Source organism: Alternaria arbusti (genome assembly GCF_024043155.1).
Source record: "Alternaria arbusti strain BMP 1465 chromosome Unknown scaffold_8, whole genome shotgun sequence".
In the NCBI taxonomy this organism is placed as follows: domain Eukaryota; kingdom Fungi; phylum Ascomycota; class Dothideomycetes; order Pleosporales; family Pleosporaceae; genus Alternaria; species Alternaria arbusti.
This window is the reverse complement of record NW_026249948.1, coordinates 1215030-1233320: the sequence shown is the minus strand read 5'-3', so window position 1 is coordinate 1233320 and position 18291 is coordinate 1215030. Positions and strand designations below refer to the sequence as shown.

Genomic DNA, 18291 nt, shown 5'->3' with positions numbered 1-18291 from the left:
TCTTTTGCGCCTATTGTCTGAAGAAGTCGCGCGCAAAGGCGTTTAGTGAATGTTCGCAGCAGCGCGAGCCTTGCGGGGAGTTTTTTTCGGGACCAGAAGAGTTCGGCCAGGGTTTAGCCGGCAGTGCCAAGGCGCTTGTCGAGGCGGCAGCGCGGATTTCGCGTCACTCTGCAGCGACTGGCTTTCATCATCCACCACACCCCACCCGCCAGTTTTGGGACACACTCGCCGCCTACTTTCTACGCGCATCACATGTAGTGAACTGCGTTGATTTTCTACAGCGCTCTAGCAACGACGTTGCGCGAATTCAACCAAACTTCACCCCCGAGCCTCCGCATACGCCAATCACACGGCCGACACTCCTTTATCCACAACATCCACCATGACCATGGCAGAGAAACGCCCGTACCCCGACGGCCAGGGCCCAAATGGAGATGCTAAGCGCGCAAAGGCTTCCGATGCAATCGAAGCCGCGAGGGCGAAAGCCAAGGCAAAGGCCGCTGAGATCGCAGCCCGTTTTGCGAAGCAGCCCGCCGCTGCAGCTCCTGCACCGGCGTCGGCTGGCGCTAGCGAATCAGTCCAGGACAAGCTGGCTGCCATGAAGGCACGGATGGAAGCGCTCAAGGCCGGCTCAGGAATCGCGAAAGCGCCAACACCAGACTCCACCGGCCCTCGCTTTGCGACAACACTCGGCAACCGCCGCTCAGAGACACCCAAAGTCGACCCCAAGGCCAAGCCCGCTGCCTCGAAGCAGAAGCAACAACAAGAGGAGGAGCTGGAGAACCCATACTTCGACCCCAAGGCTGCCGCTCTTGCCAAGAAGAGAGGCCCTCGCGTCCTGGCCTTCAACGAGCATGGAAAGTACCTCGACCAGGCCTCCAAGCTGCGCGCGCAACGTCGCCTAGAAGAGATCAAGAAGACTCTCGCCATCCAAGCACGTCGCGCTGGTCTGGACGAGAATAGCGAGCGCGGATTCCTGGTTCAGGCACCTCCGGACATCGAATGGTGGGACGAGGGTATTCTGGCCGAGCCTACCTACGAATGCTTGGGCGACCCGACCAAAGTCAAGGTTGAGACCGACGATTCCATCATCACTCTCTACGTCCAACATCCTCCCCTCCTGAAAGCGCCCCAGGATCAGCGTCTAGTCCAGGTGAAGCCCATGTATCTTACCACCAAGGAGACACAGAAGTTACGCAGAATGCGCCGTGCAGCCGACCTCAAGGAGCACCAGGCTAAGATTCGTCTCGGTCTGGAGCCGCCTCCGCCACCCAAGGTCAAGCGCGGAAACATGATGCGTGTCATGGGTGAGCAAGCTATCGCAGATCCTACTGCTGTAGAGATGCTCGTCGAGGGACAGATTCAACAGCGTCACGACGATCACATCACTGCAAACGAAGACCGGAAGTTGACCAAGGAAGAGCGAGCGGCCAAGCTTGCAGCTAATCAGGAGAAAGACGCGCAGAAGGGTCTGTACATGTGCGTCTTCAAGATCAACACACTCGCCTACGGAAAACATCGTTTCCAGATCGACAACAACGCGAAAGAACATGCGCTCACCGGCATCACACTATTTAACCCTGATCTCAACTTGGTAGTTGTCGAAGGCGGCGCATATGCAATCAACAAGTACAAGAAGCTCATGCTCCATCGCATCAAGTGGCATGAGAATGGACCACCAACAGAGAACCAGGCCGAGAAGCAAGCAGCGGACCCAAAGTGGCTGAGGCCAGTTACTGATACCGGAGACGTCAAGGACCATTCATCCAACAAGTGCATTCTCATCTTCGAGGGTGAGATCAAGGAACGCTCCTTCCGCAAGTGGGGTTCAAGAGTCTGCGAAACCGCTGGCGAGGCTCGTGAGACACTTGGAAGGGCCAAGCTTGACAGTCTGTGGGCGCTCGCCAAGAGCATGGAGTGAGCGCGTCTTTCATCGCGACTTGACTATCTAGGATTACACTGCATCTTGGCGACCTGGGCCGACATCATTTCGGACACATACCATTCAGGGCGCTCACTTGGAAAAGCGAATTTGGGAGGTCTTCTCTTCATGCTCAATGTAAGTTTACTCATAACTCCATAGTTTGGAATCTACGTATTAATGCACCCTCTCTTGTTCCAGCCGCGCAATCGTGATGTTGCATATAGTCTGCATCTGCCCATGCCATACTAGCCGAGCTTCTACAGAGCCTCCTGGCGATGCTCTTTCTACCGAGCCTCTAGAAACCTACATGGGTATAGTAAGTGTAATAGCATGCGACCTACATGTGATGTATTCGGCAGAAGTCGAGATAGATATGAGCGTAGGTGTTTTCCTAGTACTCCGTCTTCTTCAAATCACATTACGGGCGTGTCTTTTGTTCTCTCCACTTCAGTTCTATGCAGCAACGTGCCTCTTGGAAATTTTTGAGAGCTAGATACCATAGTCGTATGCTCCAGGCCCTAATTTCAGCTACCTCGATGAGTGGCATAACGATCGTAGTTGCAACGATAGGCTGGGGTGCATATGCGCAAATAGTCAAACCATGGTACCATCGACCAAATAGCTCTCTTTCCTCCATATATAGGAGTCTGAGGATTGCGATTTCTCTTATTTGATGAGGATTACCTTTGCGTATGTGTTGGTTATGTATTTCGGGAGTCATGCGTGCCTAGTCTCGCTCTGCGTCATCGCAGTACCATGGATGGGATGGAAGAACCGAACTTTGGCCTCCATATATAAGCCGACAGTCGATGCCTCGATCCTTTACATCCACACAAACACCTCCTGCAACTATCGTAGCTATGGCACGCAACACTGGCCTCCGTCATAAATGGACTTCCGCCTGCAAAAGACTTCCGCAAATCTTCAGCGACTCGCCAAATCTGCACATCATGTTACTCCTCGGGTCGCCATCCATACTATTGTTTGCTGCTTCAGAATTTCTCAAGCATAATTACCCAGAAACCTATGCTGTCTGCCACTGGGATAAGCCGGGCGAGATGCGGACCCCGTCGCTCGGCTGCCCATACAACAGAGACGTTTTCGAAACGCCCACACACCGCGGCTGGCTAGCCTTCTACGCCCTTGTCGTCATCACGCTTCTACATGGTCTCGTCGCTCATCGCAACAAGCCGTGGCGTCTGCTGCAAGTCACATTTTGGCTTCACGTCCTCACCACGGCCATCATCCGCTGTCTGTCTACATTCTCCGGCTGGACAACACAACCCGACTGGGCGAGCTTGATCTGGAACTCCAACGCACCGGGCAAGTTCATCTGGTTATGGCTACTAGTCGAGATGGGGTGTTGGAGTTGGACATATCTCGGCTTTTACGACGACTACTATTTCCGCGAGGCCACGCGCACCGTCCACGACCGAAGTGGCCACCCTGTATGGACTTTCACCGTCGACGAGACTGACGCGTTCACCTCTCCCTACAACCTCATCTTCCGGCCGTGGCGCGACATAGCTGTTCGACTGTCATACGTCCACCTCATTGACAACGCTATCCACGTCATTTAGTTCCAGTACTTTCACATCGACGCTCCATACACCGCTTACGTCAACAACTCGGAGATGTTGACTATTCTCCTCTTCGTCGTTCTGGCTGTATACACGTACACGCGCATGCGTACACACGTATACTTTGACACCAACACCACAGAACCTCTCGTCGACACCGAGAGCATCGTCCCATTTCCCATACACTCAGTCTCGCGCGACCTTTGCACGTTTGCATCACCGCACAACCTCTTCCGCACGGCGTCGCGGAACCGTCAGTTCCTCCTGATCTACTGGTGCCTCATGTTTATGTTGGACCTTGCGGCGCATGATTTGCTTTCGCTTTACTGGGCCGAAATCTGCGGGTCGCTTCTCATGTATGGTCCATGTGTTCTTATAGTAAGGCAGATCACCGACTCGTGGAAAGAGTACAATAAGGCGTGGAAGAAGGGTGAAGAAGGTGATGGGCAGTGAAAGATTAGTGTGGCAGGTGTGTGGTCCGATTCCTGTTATGGGGAGGCAGAGTGGATACTCTCGAGAAGAGTGTTGGGAGATGTGGAAGAGTGATAAGGAGGCCGAGGTGCAGTGGGCCATTAGTGTAGCAGATGATCTGTCACTTGTGTATCAGCGTTAGGTCGGTATGGGTCACGAGGGTTTGGGGCGTAGTCAATTGAAAACAACACCGTTCATCAACACCGCTATCGCCTGTCTCAATGCTGTCGTTCTATGGTCTACGAGAGTTGTGAGGTTATCCATCATGTGAGAAGCCAGCAAGAATTACGCATACTCAGTCCTGAACAACAGTCGATTCACATACCCAACCTATTTACAAAAGAACAACACGTTCCCTAAATCCAGCCCACACACATACACAAAGAAAATAGCAGGTAGTCTAAATAGATTGGGGTAATTAACATCTTCGTACGTGCATCTACACTTCCACCTCTTCCTCCTTCTGCCCATTATTCAAAACAACATCCCTCTCCATCTACACACCCAGATAAGTCCCGCTGGTAATCTTCTTCACAGTGGCGACAGGCTTCCAGCCAATCGCCGGACTAGGCGGCGCATTCTCCTCTGCATCCGCGAACGGATCTGCTTCGCCATCGTCCTTCTTCGCGTTGAGAGGCGCACTCATGCTAACGCCTAGCCCGCTGCCTAGAGTCAATGACTGCTCGTCGCTGATCTCCCAGCGGGCCTCTGTGTTACCGGGTTTAGCTTGGCCGTCGGTGATGAAGCGGGCGCGGAGAGTTTGGGGAGCGGAGTCTTTGAAGAGGGTCACGTCGCCTAGGCGCCAGTAGATGAGGCCTTTGTCGCGCGAGAAGGTACCCGTGGGTTTCGATTGGCAGGATGTAGCTTTGGACCCGGGTTCAAGGCGGATTACGAGGAGAAGATTGCGGACGGTGATGCTGGTTGCGCCGCCGAGTTCGAATCGGGGGTTGAGGGAGTAGTTGAGGATGGCGGAGGTTTGTGTGGGTTCTGACTTCCATGCTGGAGACAGGATGAGTGGTGGGAGGGAGGCGATGTTGCTGTCTTCGATGTGAAGCTGGTAGTGGAAGGCTACCGATGTCTTCATAATCTTCGATAGGTCAACGGTGTAGTTGCCTGGGCTATCTGTTGACTGCTCGATGAAGGCAGGGTTGGGCGCTACTTTCTCGAGCACGGGGAAGTTCTCCAGACGTATGCTCTCGGTGCCCAATGGACCGGCAGAGACGTCGACGGGGTTGTACGCGAGCGCGACCTGCCCGATTACCATGGCCTTGGTAACGTTACCCTGCTCGAACCAGGCGCTGACGGTCTCCACTAGCGACGCATTGAGCCCTGGTTCATGCAGGTCCGGATGCCTGATCGTGGTGCTAGCGGAGCTGCTTAGCGACCGGCCCGATCGGATGGATTGCGTATCCGATGCTGGGTGGTCGTCTGACAGCAATGCGCGATGGGGAGGCTTGAAAGCTGGAGATGCAGGTTGGGGAGGAATGGCAGGGGCAGGGAATGTTGCTGAACCGGGGCCAGAAGCGAGACCAGAATCGCTCGTTGGGAGTGGAGGCACTTCGCCTATGCTTTGGAGCTCGGGTGCTGCGGGGTTTGGTACGAATATCGTGTTACGAACATCTCGGCGACCGCGCAACGTGCTTGACCGCTTCGGCTGGGCAGCTTGCTGTATGGGTGTTAGTATAGGATTGAAGACACCTCTGCTATTACTTACTGTGCGCAGCATGTTGACCAGGTTGGCGGTAGCCGCATCAGCATCTCCATCTTCCTCTTGAATGGGGGCATTCCTGATGTCGAGCTTAAACTGGGGTGGTGCGTTGCCGTCATTTTGTGCCCTGTTAATGTTTAGCTGAGTAGACTGTCGTGTGTATGGTCATCTTACAAGCCTGCTTCTCTCTCGGCTTCGGTGATGGCATCAAGAGCTGATGGAGGCACAGAGAAACCCTCGGCATCTTTTTCAGGTTCTGGCTGCGTCTCCGTAACTGGTGGTGGCGGTAGTGGCTCTTTGAGCTCTGGTATGGACTCTTGGACTGGTGCAGTGCCATTGACGGCGGCTGGTGCATCTGTCTCCACGGTCGATTCGGGTGTGGGGCCATTAGGCGCAATATCAGTGCTGGCCTGGCGGGTAATGCTTTGGGAATCGGATCTTTGAGAAGTACTGGGTCTCTGCGATTGTCGCAGAGGTGATACCGGGCGTTCCGCAGTAGGAGGCAGCGATGGGCCCTGGTTATCACCCTTTTTCGATTTGCCCTTGCCAAATCCACTAAATGCCGAGCCAAGGTTTGAAGAAGATTGTCGGTCTGGTGATTGCGCTCGGCCGTACGGATGCGCACTCTGTCTCCTCCTCCCCAATACCGTGCCGAATCGCTTGAGAGGGTTGGAGCTGTGTTTCTCCGGCACAGAGCCACTCTTCTGGCTCCGGTTGTCATCAACTGCGGTAGGGGATGTTGGTCCAGAAGCTGGAGGTGCTAGGGTGCGCGAAGGAGTTGGTGGGTTGCTTGGTTTCCGCGAAGGCTGGGGTGCATCTCCGCTCCGCATTCGCAACGCCCAGGTTTGTATTTCATCGGCGGTTTCAATGTTCAACATGGCATTCAGAGTCTCTTCGGCGGTAGTTCTACTCCGCTCTACCTGGTCTACCTCATGCGTTTGGAATTGTGTGAGCACATCGCGCAGGTGGTTCAGGCGGGTCTCGTCAATGGCCTGGAGCTGCTCGAAGACGTAGGGTGCCTGCGAGTCCCATTGCAGCTCCGCCTTCTCGATATCCTGTACGGCGTCGGCAACGGCGGAAGCTTTGGCCTTCGATCCCTTATCACGAAGCTTGCTTTGCTTCTTCTGCGCCGTGTCGATGTCTTTTGCGATTGCCGAGAGGTTCCCCTGGATGTTGCCGAAGCCCTGCACGTCCCGGTTGTTGGCAGAGAAGTCGCGAAGGGGTCGTTCGACGTCGGCCTCGATGCGGGAGGCCAGATGCGCATGCGATGCGGCGATGGATTCGGTTGCGCTCACGATCTTCTGCCAGGGCGTCGCGAAGATGCTGGCCGTGTTAGCTGGTGCGCTATGAGACGAATGGGGCGGGTGCATACCCCAGGTCCGAGGACTCATCGGGAGGATGTCTGTTTGCGAGCTTGCGCAGGCCGGTGACGTATTGTTCTTCGACGCGACGGCGTTCCTGCGCATTGGTGAGCACGTGTGGATGGCAATGCGCGGCAGCTGGGCCTGACGCACCTGCAGCCAGTCGGCAATGTGGGTGTTGAGCTGGCCGACATGTCTCATGCGGGTGTCGAGGACCGTCACGGCCTGGGCGGGCGACAGCGATGTCTATACATGGTGTGAGCCGAAGAAGTTGGGAGGCATCATCGAGGCACTCTCACCAGCAATGCCGGGTATTCTTTGCGTTGGAGCTCCATGGCGAGGAATGCGGGGGACGGGCGCACAGCCACAGAGAAGCGATTCGGGCTATTTACATGGAGAGGCAGCTCGGCGGGCTGGTCGGGAGTCGTGGAGCTGTCACAACTGCGCTGGCTGTCATGGCTTGGGGCTCGTCGCTTTCGGCCTAGTCCACCGCGGTTGCGTCCGGGAGTCTGACGTAACCTGGGAAACGACTAAACCTCGAGATGCCTCCCCTGACCCAGTCGGGGCGTTGGTGAAGATTCTGAGACGCGCCAGAACGTGTCGAGTGATTGCATAATATTGACCTCTGTGACCATGGCCATGCTGCCTTTGGGCACCGACCGCGTGGGCTTGGGCAGTGGCGGACGCTGAGTCGGGGCGACTGGTCTCCTTCTCTTGCCTGGCGACACCGCTACATGTCTCCTACCTCGACTTCTGCGTCTGAGTAATCGCGCCACATGGCTTCCTCGGACTGGCGAGCGAGCTTGGGCTTCACTGCCCGCCTGATGGCTGTCACAAAAATGCAGGTAACATGTTTATACCGTCACGCTAGGGAACCTGGTACATTATAGTCCGGAACAGGGCCCGACCATGTGAATGGCATACTTGCTTGATCGCGATCTTCGATGGGAAAAGACGATTTGGCCCAATCAGCACGCGTGGAACATGGAAATTCAAAACTAACATTATTGCAGGACATCAGCCTTCCAGGCAGCGGACCCTTCATTGTCGGCAGACGATGCTCGCAAAAAGGCCACTGTAGCTGAGACGACAATCTACGCCGACGCCCACTCTCTGGTACATATCAATATGGTGCTTTATGATTCCATTTTAACCATGTCGCAGGACGACTACGACAGATTGTGCAATGACAAGATAACAAATCTGCCCAGACCGTCACTCGACTTTCCAACACCAGAGGTCAGTACTTGCCATACCAGAAAAACATAAATCAACTAATTCGTATCCTAGGACGAAGACTATGTCCCAACACCCGGCGGCAAACCTGTTGGCAAGTACCAGAATGCATTGTACCATCGCGAAGGTCTCTTCTCCGTCATCTACAAAGCGCCTGCAGTTGGGAATGAAAGCTACTTTCCCACCAAGTCACCCACCAAGACCAATGTCGTGGCTTTGAAGATCACTACACCATCGGTAATGGAGCAACCGCACGACTCACAGCGAGAGGCGAAGATCCTAGCCATGGCGGCATCAGAGCGGGTCATCCCTCTCATAGAGACTTTCCGCGAAAACGGAAGCCACTTTGTTCTGGTCTTCCCATTCGTGCGCCACGATTTCAACGACCTGCTGCGGGACAAGAAGCTGTCCAAGAGCCAGATCAAGTCGTGCTTGAAAGACCTCTTCACCGCCCTAGCCGACATACATGGCAAGGGAATAATACATCGCGACATCAAGCCTTCCAATATACTCTTGAAGTCCCTCGACGGACCAGCATATCTTTCCGACTTCGGCATCGCGTGGGCGCCCGAAGCACCGGGTCCAGAAGCAGCGGATGCGAAGATCACCGACGTTGGTACTACCTGCTACCGACCGCCAGAGCTGCTGTTTGGGAACCAGAAGTACGGCTGCAGCTTGGATTTGTGGGCTGCTGGTTGCACAGTTGCCGAAGCACTCGATCCCAGTCACGGGACACTGTTCGATTCTGGAGAATTAGGAAGTGACCTGGCCTTGATACAGAGCGTCTTCAAGAAGCTCGGAACTCCGAACTTGGAGGTCTGGCCGGTAGGTTTATGCGTCAGGCTTACCCGAACTCTTACTGATTGTAGCAGGAGGCTGCGGGTTTCCGCGACTGGGGCAAGGTGCAGTTCTACGAGTACCCGCCCCAGGACTGGTCGGTGTTGCTGCCGAGCCTTTCGGAGCAAGAACGAGATCTTGTTGGCGGTCTAGTCAAATACGAGAGTGGCTCGAGGATGAGTGCATCCAAGGTGAGACGAGAGGCCAGACTTGAAGACACGGCTAATTTTTTATCAGGTCCTGGAGCATGCCTACTTTTCGTCGTGAGCATAGGGTTTGGCTGTTGGTCTGGGATATTCGCGTCAAGACGCGATGTGGAGGAGCGGGGCAATTCCGCGCGCGTTGAACATACTGTCATTAGCATGACGAAATCTTTCCGTATATAATTGAAATAGTGATATAATTAATTCTTGTTAGCCATCCACTGAAAAGTTAGCTCCAATATGGGTAACCAACTGTGGGCGAGTGGAAGTACAAGTCAGCGCAGGGTGCACTAGCCGGGCAGGCAGGGTTGATCCTCGGGCCATTCACAAGCAACAGCATCACCAGGGCAGAGTAGAGACAGGACAACAACCGCATTGGCCCCCTGTATGCCATAACCGCCCTCGGAGCCCAAGCCATATTCCCCTACCGTCGCCTGTATGTTGTCGCCGTCAAGATAGCAGCTTCCCGGCCCTGGCCTCAAATCGCAGCCCCTCATAGCACCGCCGCCATCGCACCTCGATCCCCGCCCTGCAAAACTTCCGAGTCCCCTCAACATGGCGTTCCTATTCCGAAACAAGCAGAAGAATAACCTTGAGCTTACCCGCTCCATAAAAGAGCTTACGTTGCGGCTGGGACAGGAGGACAAACCCAACCCCAAGGTGCGACCAGCCGACTGCAGTGGAGCGCTTGGAGAATATGGCTGACATGTGATAGCTGGAGGAAGGGCTAGCACTAGACCTGCAGCAGATGAAGATTAGACTTCAGGGCACACCCGGTGCGTTCGTCTCTTGCAACATGGTAGAGAGTATACTGACGTGCCAAAGACACAGAAGTAAATCCCGAGGCTGTCTTCCAGCTGCTCACGAGTATCCTAAACGAAGACCTACTCTACGCGCTAGCAATCAACATCCACAAGCTCCCATTCGAATCACGAAAAGACGCCCAGGTCATATTCTCGACCGCATTCCGCTACAAGCCCGCCGGGCAAGCCACACCACAAGTCCTAGAGCACGTCGTCGCATACCGACCGGATATCATAATAGCGCTATGTCGAGGCTACGATAGGCGGGAAAGCGCCATGCCATGTGGCGGCATTCTGCGCGAGGCACTCAAATACGATGCGATTGCTGCGCTGCTGCTCTACGACGAGCCAATGGAGGATGGCCAGACGCTCGACTTGGGCAACGTGAACCCGGATCTGCCAGCTACCGGCAATGGTGTCTTCTGGAAATTCTTTGGGTGGATAGACAAGGGCGCATTCGAAGTCAGCGCAGACGCATTCAACACATTTAGGGTAGGTTGGCTGGCTGGGCATGGCAATTCACGGGCTAACATGCGATAGGAAATCCTGACAAAGCACAAGCCGTTGGTGGCTACGTTCCTACAAACGAACTTTGACGCCTTCTTCTCGAAATACAACTCGATGTTGGTCCAGTCCGAGAGCTATGTGACGAAGCGCCAGTCGATCAAGCTCCTAGGCGAGATTCTCCTCGACCGGGCGAACTACAACGTTATGACGCAATATGTGGATTCGGGGGAGCATCTCAAGATCATCATGAAGTTGCTGCGGGACGACAGGAAGATGATCAACTACGAGGGCTTCCACGTCTTCAAGGTTAGTCATGACAAGTGTCAGAGGATGTGCGCATATTAACAAACGCAGGTGTTTGTTGCCAACCCGAATAAGTCAGTCGCGGTGCAACGGATCCTGATCAGCAACCGCGAGAAGCTACTGCGCTTCCTGCCGTCGTTCCTGGACGATCGGACAGAGGACGAGCAGTTCATCGACGAGAAGAGCTTCTTGATCCGGCAGATCGAACAGCTGCCCTCAGCACCAGTAATGCCGCCGACACCGACATAGTCACACGTTTTCTCAGTTTAGACTCGCATCTGATGGCGTTCGAGGTTGGATATCCTTGGAGTTTTCCGTGGTCGGCGCAGTGATCGGCGCACTTTTCATCGATGGAAGGTTGGCATGCAGGGCGGACTGCAGATGCAGGGCCCGCAGTGCATTGGGTTCGGAAGTCGGGTCGTGAGCATCATGCTTTTCCAAAAGTATGTAGGCACGCTTGGACTAAAAATAGTCAACAAAGGGATTGCAGATTGTGGGTGTTGGACAGTCCAACATGTGCATTTTCCATGACATAGAGAATGATGCATACCAAGTGGTCGCGTGCAGTAGTCGGCATCTCGGCTGGCAGGCGTCTAGACTCCATCTTCATCACCTGGTGGATCTCCCGCGGCGAGCTTCCCCGCTTAACAACTAATTATGACACGTGGTGGTGATTGGCCGCTGCTTGGTGCGCCGTCTGAAGAGCCGGCCAAGCCGGTGTCACAGAGTGCAGGCCGTAACAATCAAAACGTCGCGCGCTGCGGCAGCGGGCGTGATATTGTCGCGTCTGTCTGATTGTACCTGCATCCTTCTGTCGCGTTGAAGCATCCCTTGACGCATCTTCCCGCTAAGCCCCTGATGCTAGCCCGTCGCTAGCACTGCTAGGAAACCGGGCCAGCTGGCGGGTCTTCCTCCTTCTCGGCTTGGCGACCAGGCTAAAGCGAATCAGGTGCACGCCGTCGAGCAGCATGACTTCAGAGGGGGCCCGGATAACTCGCTGGCTGCAGTTGCAGGACACCGCTACACAACAAGGCCCGCTGCTTAGTCCGGGGAATGAATTTCCTCTGAGAACACTGCCCTCCCTGCCCTCCGCCAGCTCCCTCTCCGACCTGGCTTCGGATGACGGCCGCAGAGTCTCGCACCGCACCAACATTGCGAAACTCATCCACCCGCCCACCCCTACCATGACGGATGAGCACACGGCCGCTCGCAGACGTTCCTCCTCGCTCGCCGGCGCCACCCTGCCCACCAAGACAGACCTGAAGAAACACCGACGCCGCCGTTCCGACCACATTGCCGAAGAAGGAGAGGAGTCCTCCTCGGGTGCAGACCGCTCCGACTCAGAGTCCAGTGACAGCGCCGACGACGACGACATGAGCGCCGACGGGCTCGAAGACGACGAGGAGACGGGCCTCACCAAGCGCGACAGACGGAGACGCCGGAGAAGAAAGAGGCGGAACACGCTGCTCGACCAGCGCATCGTGCCGGATGATACATATACAAAGGAGGAGAAGAAGCTCGCCGACCAGAACTTGCTCAAATCGATGCTAGTCAATGGCGTTCTGATATGCCTATGGTAGGACGTCAATAGGAGTACGGTTGACACGCGCTGACAGACCCAGGTACCTCTTCTCGATATCGATATCCGTCTACAACAAGTGGATGTTCAAGGAAGCCAAGGGCGACGGCGAGGCCAAGAACATCTTTCCCTTTCCGCTTTTCACGACATGTCTGCATATGATAGTCCAGTTTACGCTCGCCTCGCTCGTCCTATTCCTAATACCCTCCCTCCGACCGCGACACGATTCCCTTAACCCGCACGCTGCCGGCTCGCGCGTAGAGCCGGTCGATCCCAAGAAGCCGCTCATGACCAAGTGGTTCTACTTCAGCAGACTCGGGCCGTGTGGTGCAGCCACTGGCATGGACATTGGCCTGGGCAACACGAGCTTGAAGTTCATCTCGTTGACATTTTTCAGTAAGGGATGACATCTCCTTTCTGCGATTACAACTAACAGCAACAGCTATGTGCAAATCATCTGCACTCGGCTTCGTCCTCATCTTCGCCTTCCTCTTCCGCCTCGAACAGCCCTCCTGGCGACTTGTATTCATCATTCTCATCATGACCTGCGGTGTCGTCATGATGGTAGCCGGCGAGGCTGCCTTCCACACCCTCGGCTTCATCCTCGTCATGGTCTCGGCTTGCTCGTCCGGCTTCCGCTGGTCGCTGACCCAGATCCTGCTCCTCCGCAACCCCGCGACAGCGAACCCCTTTTCCTCCATCTTTTTCCTCGCACCCGTCATGTTCATCAGCATACTCATTCTCGCGATACCCGTGGAAGGCTTCCCCGCGCTCATGGAGGGTCTTTCACAACTTTTCGAAGCCAGGGGCACCGGCCTCGGCATTGGCATTCTTTTGTTCCCGGGCGTCCTCGCCTTCCTTATGACCGCCTCCGAGTTCGCTCTGCTGAAGCGCACTTCAGTCGTCACCCTTAGCATTTGTGGCATTTTCAAAGAGGTCGTTACGATTGGGACTGCGAACCTTGTTTTCAAGGACCCCCTTACGCCCATCAACCTGACTGGGCTTGTCGTCACGATTGGCAGCATCGCGGCATACAATTACATGAAGATCAAGAAGATGAGAGAGGAGGCGCGGATGAACGCACATCTCCAGAATCAGGAGACGTATGCGCCCGTCAACACCGTGGATCCGTTGGAGCGCGACAGAAGAGGAAGCGTCGTCGTACGACCAGGACAAGGCATCGTACGCAACAGTCTGCAACTTGCGCCGGGTCTGAGCGGGGCATCCGTCGCTGAAAGCCCAGCGCGAGCAAGTCCGATCAAGACTGCACGGGACACTGAGTAGCATACATGTGTGTAGCAAGCAATCATTCTGGATTTCAGCGTGTGTATTGTTGGGTATTTCATCGCACTTTTTTTCTAGCATCATCAGGCGTTCAGGACACTTGGGAAGTTTTGGAAGGCGGGTGTGCGAACGCTGCCGTGCCGTGGGATTACTATACCCTTTCCTTGAGACTGCATTTGAACCACATTCGCTATGTACTATCATATCAATATCTATTTCGAGTGTTTCAACAAAAATAGTCTTAAAGAGTGGTGCGCACTGTACAAACGTGAAAAGTTCGACACCCTACCTGCTAGAATTCTACGTCGTCTAGGAATTTAGGAAACTTCAGGTCTCGTCCTGATGTAGACGACAGCGCACCTGTTCAAATTCAGGTTCTTCCTTGTACGAGGCGGATGATCCAAGGTAGTTGTTCGGTACTACGTGCTGTAGTGCATCCTGTAGCTTGAGATCCAAGGAGTAGACAACCAATCGACTACCGCGGAGGCATTTCGGGGATCGGCGGGACAATCTAGGACCCTTGGCCGCAGTTACCTCATGTGGCCATGCACGTCGAGAACACCTGCCACAACCACCTGCACATCCACATCTGGCGTTGACCGTCAGACCTCCTTCCCTCCCTTTCTCTCGCCGTTTACACGCCGGCATATCTGTTTCGGGCAAACGTCCGCACTTGCGAGCGTTAAGCGCTTCGTTTCGCACGACGCAGGTTTCAGAAGCCCCGAAAGTCCGGCAGTACGGTACAGTAATCAGCCTCATCGTGGCTTATTAACTCGCACTGCTTCTTGCCTCTCTACCTCCTTCCTCACGCGCAATACCGCATTCGCTTTTCCCTGTTCGACCGCGACCGCGACATTACGTCGCTTTACTGCCGCCAGCCATGCGGCTCCTCACCTCCCTCCTTGCGCTCCCCCTCGCGCTGTTGCCTTCGCTTGCTTTTGCGCAGGATCTCGAAGTCCAAGTCACAAGACCGGCGGAATGTACGCGCAAAACTCAGAAAGGCGACAAAGTGTCGATGATGTACAAGGGCACGCTGCAGAGCGATGGCAGCAAGTTTGACTCGAGCTACGACCGCGGCGCACCGTTCACATTCACGATTGGCAAGGGCCAGGTGATCAAGGGTTGGGACCAGGGACTGCTGGATATGTGTATTGGAGAGGCCAGGAAGTTGGTTATCCCGCCTGGTCTGGCGTATGGGAACCACGCTATGGGTGATAAGATTCCTGCGGGATCAACGCTGGGTATGTTTGCTTTATGCGGAGAGTTTGGGTCTGGCTAATGGTGCGTTCAGTTTTTGAGACCGAGCTCATGGGCATCGACGGCGTGGAAAAGGAACCTGCGAAACCTGTTGAGCCTTCGAAGGCTGCCCCTGCGACACCCACACCGACACCGACTGGTATTACGGATGACAACGTCAATGCCAACGACGAAGAAGCCGCGCCCGAAAACGTACCCAGACCGACATCTACACCCTCGTCTGAAGCTACTCCGGCAGAGACCAAGCCTGAGAAGACAGCAGTACCAGCCGCCGAGCCTAGCAAAGCTGTAGCCGCACAAGGAAACCCGATGGATGGCGAGAGCGACAAGGGCGAGTGCAACCTCCTTGGAAACTTTGCACTGATCGTACAAGGTTTCCTTGGACTACTCGCCGTATCCTCTCTTGCAATCAAGAGGCTGAGGGAGTCTCCGCGAAGGCCCATAAAGATCTGGTTCTTCGATGTTTCCAAGCAGGTCTTTGGCTCAGTTCTGTTGCATCTCGCAAACGTCCTGATGTCCATGCTGTCCTCCGGCAAATTTGACGTAGCAGCAACAACCAGCGCGACAACGAAGTATGCTGGAACCAACGAGGAGGGTGACCAGCCGAACCCGTGCTCGTTCTACCTCCTCAACCTGGCCATCGACGTAAGTTCATTCCCACGAACATCTGCAATCAGTAACTAACGATACCAGACCACAATCGGTATCCCAATCCTCGTGCTCCTCCTCAAAGTCCTCCACGCCGCATTCGCCAAAACCCCGCTAGCCAACCCCCCAGAGTCCATCCGCAGCGGCAACTACGGCCAACCACCCCGCGCAACCTGGTGGCTCAAGCAATCCATAATCTACTTCCTCGGCCTCATCGGCATGAAACTCTGCGTTCTCGCCATCTTCGCCTTCCTCCCCTGGATCGCATGGGTAGGAGACTGGGCACTGCGCTGGACAGAAGGAAACACTGCACTGCAAATCACTTTCGTCATGTTCATTTTCCCGTTGATTATGAATGCGCTGCAGTACTGGATCATTGATAACTTTATCAAGGACCCTGAGCATGGTAGTGGTAGCGGTAGTGAAGGCAGGTATGGCGTTGTTGGTGAGGATGATAGCGAGGATGAAGACGATGAGGAGTGGTTGGAGCGCCAGAGACGCAGGCGGGAGGCGGGTATTGATGGTGAGGACAGTGATATCGAGGCTGCGGAGGTGGATCCGTTGAAGGAAGCCAACCCCACGATGGTACCATCAAGGAGTAAGAGTCTCAAGGCTGGAAGCGACTACGATCCCGCTGTTGATGGGGCGAGTGGTAGTTTGAAGACGAGGACGGAGTAGGATGGTTGTATGTAGTGGTTTGCGGTGTTTGCATTATCAATAGGCTTAGTTTGTGTACTTGTCTCATAGCGGGCTTGGGGTTTTGGAATAGACGTGCATTATCTGTGCAAAAAAACGACATTGGTATTTTGTGCGAGTGTGAAGACTGCATGTCTACTACAACATCGGCTTGATCTCCGCTGCCTCCTTGAAATCCGCACCAGTCTTCGACCGCACCTCATCCACAGTAACGCCATCCGCGAGCTCGATGAGCGTCAAGCCCTCTGTGAAGTCGACATCAAACACGCACTACACAATCATTAGTCTCCAATCCAAATATTTGCAACGGAAGAGAGGAATGTAGAGGGGTACTCACCAAATCCGTAATAATCCTGCTCACACACGCCTTACCCGTAAGCGGGAACTCGCACTGCTTAAGAATCTTGGGCCGCCCCTTCTTATCCGTATGCTCCATGGTAACAACCACCTTCGTCTTCTCCGGATTACTGACCAAATCCATCGCACCGCCGAATCCCTTGACCTTACCCGGCAACATCCAATTCGCCAAGTCACCTCTAGCGGACACTTGCATAGCACCGAGGATAGTCAGATCGATCTTTCCCGCACGGATCATACCGAAACTCTCTTCAGAGCCAAAGCACGATGCGCCGGGGAGAAGAGTGACAGTTTCTTTGCCAGCGTTGATGAGGTCAGGGTCTTCGAGGCCTTTTTGCGGGTATGGACCTAGACCCAAGATGCCGTTTTCAGACTGAAGTTGGACTTCTACGGAGGGGTCTACGAAGGAAGGGGCGAGCATGGGCATGCCGATACCCAGGTTGGCGTACATGCCGTTTTTGAATTCCTTCGCGGCGCGGCGCACGATGCGTTCGCGTTTCGAGGCTGCGTCGCCGGCGCCGAGGGCTGATACGGCTTCCTGGGGGTCTTTTGCGTTAACGACTTTTTCGATCTTCTTTTCGGCCGTCGATTGGATTACGCGGTCGATGTAGATGCCGGGGACGTGGACGGCGTTGGGAGGGATCTCGCCAGGCTCGACGATGTGCTCGGCTTCGACGATCGTGGTTGTAGCGTTGCGGGCCATGGCGCCGTTGAAGTTTTGGGCTGAGAAGCGGAATTGCACGTTGCCTAGACGGTCGGCTTTGTAGGCTTTGATGAAGGCGTAGTCGCCTTTGATACTTTCTTCCATTACGTAGCTCTTGCCCGCGAAGACTTTGACGTCGCGCGGTGTGGAGTATTGGGCTACGCTACCGTCGCTGTTGTGCTTGAGGGCTAGTTCGCCGGTTTGCACGACGGTGCCAAAGGCCGCGGGTGTGTAGAAGGCTGGAATGCCGGCGCCCCCTGCTCTACATCGCTCGGCGAGGGTGCCTTGGGGTGTGAGTTCGAGTTCTAGCTCGCCGGTGAGGTACATTTGCTCCAGCACTTTGTTCTCGCCTACGTAGCTCGCAATCATCTTCTTGACTTGCTTGCTTTCGAGTAGTAGGCCGAGGCCTCCTCCAACGATGCCGGCATTGTTGGATACGGCGGTCAGACCTGTGATGTGTGGTGTGCTCTTTACTTGGTGGATGAGCGTGTCTGGGACGCCTGAAAGTCCGAAGCCTCCGCATAGCAGCGTACTGTCAGAGGCCATGTCTTCGATAGCCGCTGCGGCACTCGGGTAGACCTTGTTGATCTCATTGCGGCGCAGGGACGATGAGAAGGAGCGCGAGAGGTTGAGGTATGTCTGTCAATGTCAGTAGCTGCCGAGAAACGATCTGAGAGGGCAGGATGACTTTTGTTGTGCTTCGCGAGAAGGTGCGCGCGGTGCGCAGTGTGAGGGATATTGACGGCATGCTGGGCTGGACTTTGCGCAAGTACACAAACTTCCAGACTTCCAAGATATGCTATGCAGCGCTCAACTCACAGACTGTAGAGGTAT

At 54.9% G+C, this 18291-nt stretch overlaps 8 protein-coding genes across 8 annotated transcripts; 6 read left to right on the top strand and 2 right to left on the bottom strand.

Annotated features, from left to right (window-relative positions):
• Window positions 1-382: 382 nt before the first annotated feature.
• On the top strand, window positions 383-1921 carry J4E86_006805 (uncharacterized protein; the record flags this gene model as incomplete). The annotated part of the gene is made up of 1 exon (XM_051447329.1): window positions 383-1921. The coding sequence occupies one exon, from the start codon at window positions 383-385 to the stop codon at window positions 1919-1921; it is 1539 nt and encodes a 512-aa protein (XP_051301814.1).
• Window positions 1922-2874: 953 nt separating this feature from the next.
• Window positions 2875-3504, top strand: J4E86_006804 (uncharacterized protein; the record flags this gene model as incomplete). The annotated part of the gene is made up of 1 exon (XM_051447328.1): window positions 2875-3504. The coding sequence occupies one exon, from the start codon at window positions 2875-2877 to the stop codon at window positions 3502-3504; it is 630 nt and encodes a 209-aa protein (XP_051301813.1).
• Window positions 3505-4471: 967 nt separating this feature from the next.
• Window positions 4472-7379, bottom strand: J4E86_006803 (uncharacterized protein; the record flags this gene model as incomplete). Its single annotated transcript, XM_051447327.1, has 6 exons — window positions 4472-5641; window positions 5690-5810; window positions 5858-7006; window positions 7056-7141; window positions 7198-7290; window positions 7344-7379. 6 exons carry the CDS (start codon window positions 7377-7379, stop codon window positions 4472-4474), a joined length of 2655 nt encoding a protein of 884 aa, XP_051301812.1.
• Window positions 7380-7820: 441 nt separating this feature from the next.
• J4E86_006802 (uncharacterized protein) lies at window positions 7821-9384 on the top strand (the record flags this gene model as incomplete). The annotated part of the gene is made up of 6 exons (XM_051447326.1): window positions 7821-7885; window positions 8058-8160; window positions 8209-8283; window positions 8335-9105; window positions 9153-9308; window positions 9355-9384. The coding sequence occupies 6 exons, from the start codon at window positions 7821-7823 to the stop codon at window positions 9382-9384; spliced, it is 1200 nt and encodes a 399-aa protein (XP_051301811.1).
• Window positions 9385-9875: 491 nt separating this feature from the next.
• On the top strand, window positions 9876-11182 carry J4E86_006801 (uncharacterized protein; the record flags this gene model as incomplete). The annotated part of the gene is made up of 5 exons (XM_051447325.1): window positions 9876-9980; window positions 10036-10096; window positions 10146-10615; window positions 10664-10936; window positions 10985-11182. The coding sequence occupies 5 exons, from the start codon at window positions 9876-9878 to the stop codon at window positions 11180-11182; spliced, it is 1107 nt and encodes a 368-aa protein (XP_051301810.1).
• A 719-nt stretch (window positions 11183-11901) lies between these two features.
• J4E86_006800 (uncharacterized protein) lies at window positions 11902-13796 on the top strand (the record flags this gene model as incomplete). The annotated part of the gene is made up of 3 exons (XM_051447324.1): window positions 11902-12509; window positions 12556-12908; window positions 12955-13796. 3 exons carry the CDS (start codon window positions 11902-11904, stop codon window positions 13794-13796), a joined length of 1803 nt encoding a protein of 600 aa, XP_051301809.1.
• Window positions 13797-14676: 880 nt separating this feature from the next.
• Window positions 14677-16379, top strand: J4E86_006799 (uncharacterized protein; the record flags this gene model as incomplete). The annotated part of the gene is made up of 3 exons (XM_051447323.1): window positions 14677-15037; window positions 15088-15698; window positions 15747-16379. 3 exons carry the CDS (start codon window positions 14677-14679, stop codon window positions 16377-16379), a joined length of 1605 nt encoding a protein of 534 aa, XP_051301808.1.
• A 156-nt stretch (window positions 16380-16535) lies between these two features.
• J4E86_006798 (uncharacterized protein) lies at window positions 16536-18205 on the bottom strand (the record flags this gene model as incomplete). The annotated part of the gene is made up of 3 exons (XM_051447322.1): window positions 16536-16667; window positions 16735-18096; window positions 18146-18205. 3 exons carry the CDS (start codon window positions 18203-18205, stop codon window positions 16536-16538), a joined length of 1554 nt encoding a protein of 517 aa, XP_051301807.1.
• Between the last annotated feature and the right edge of the window lie 86 nt (window positions 18206-18291).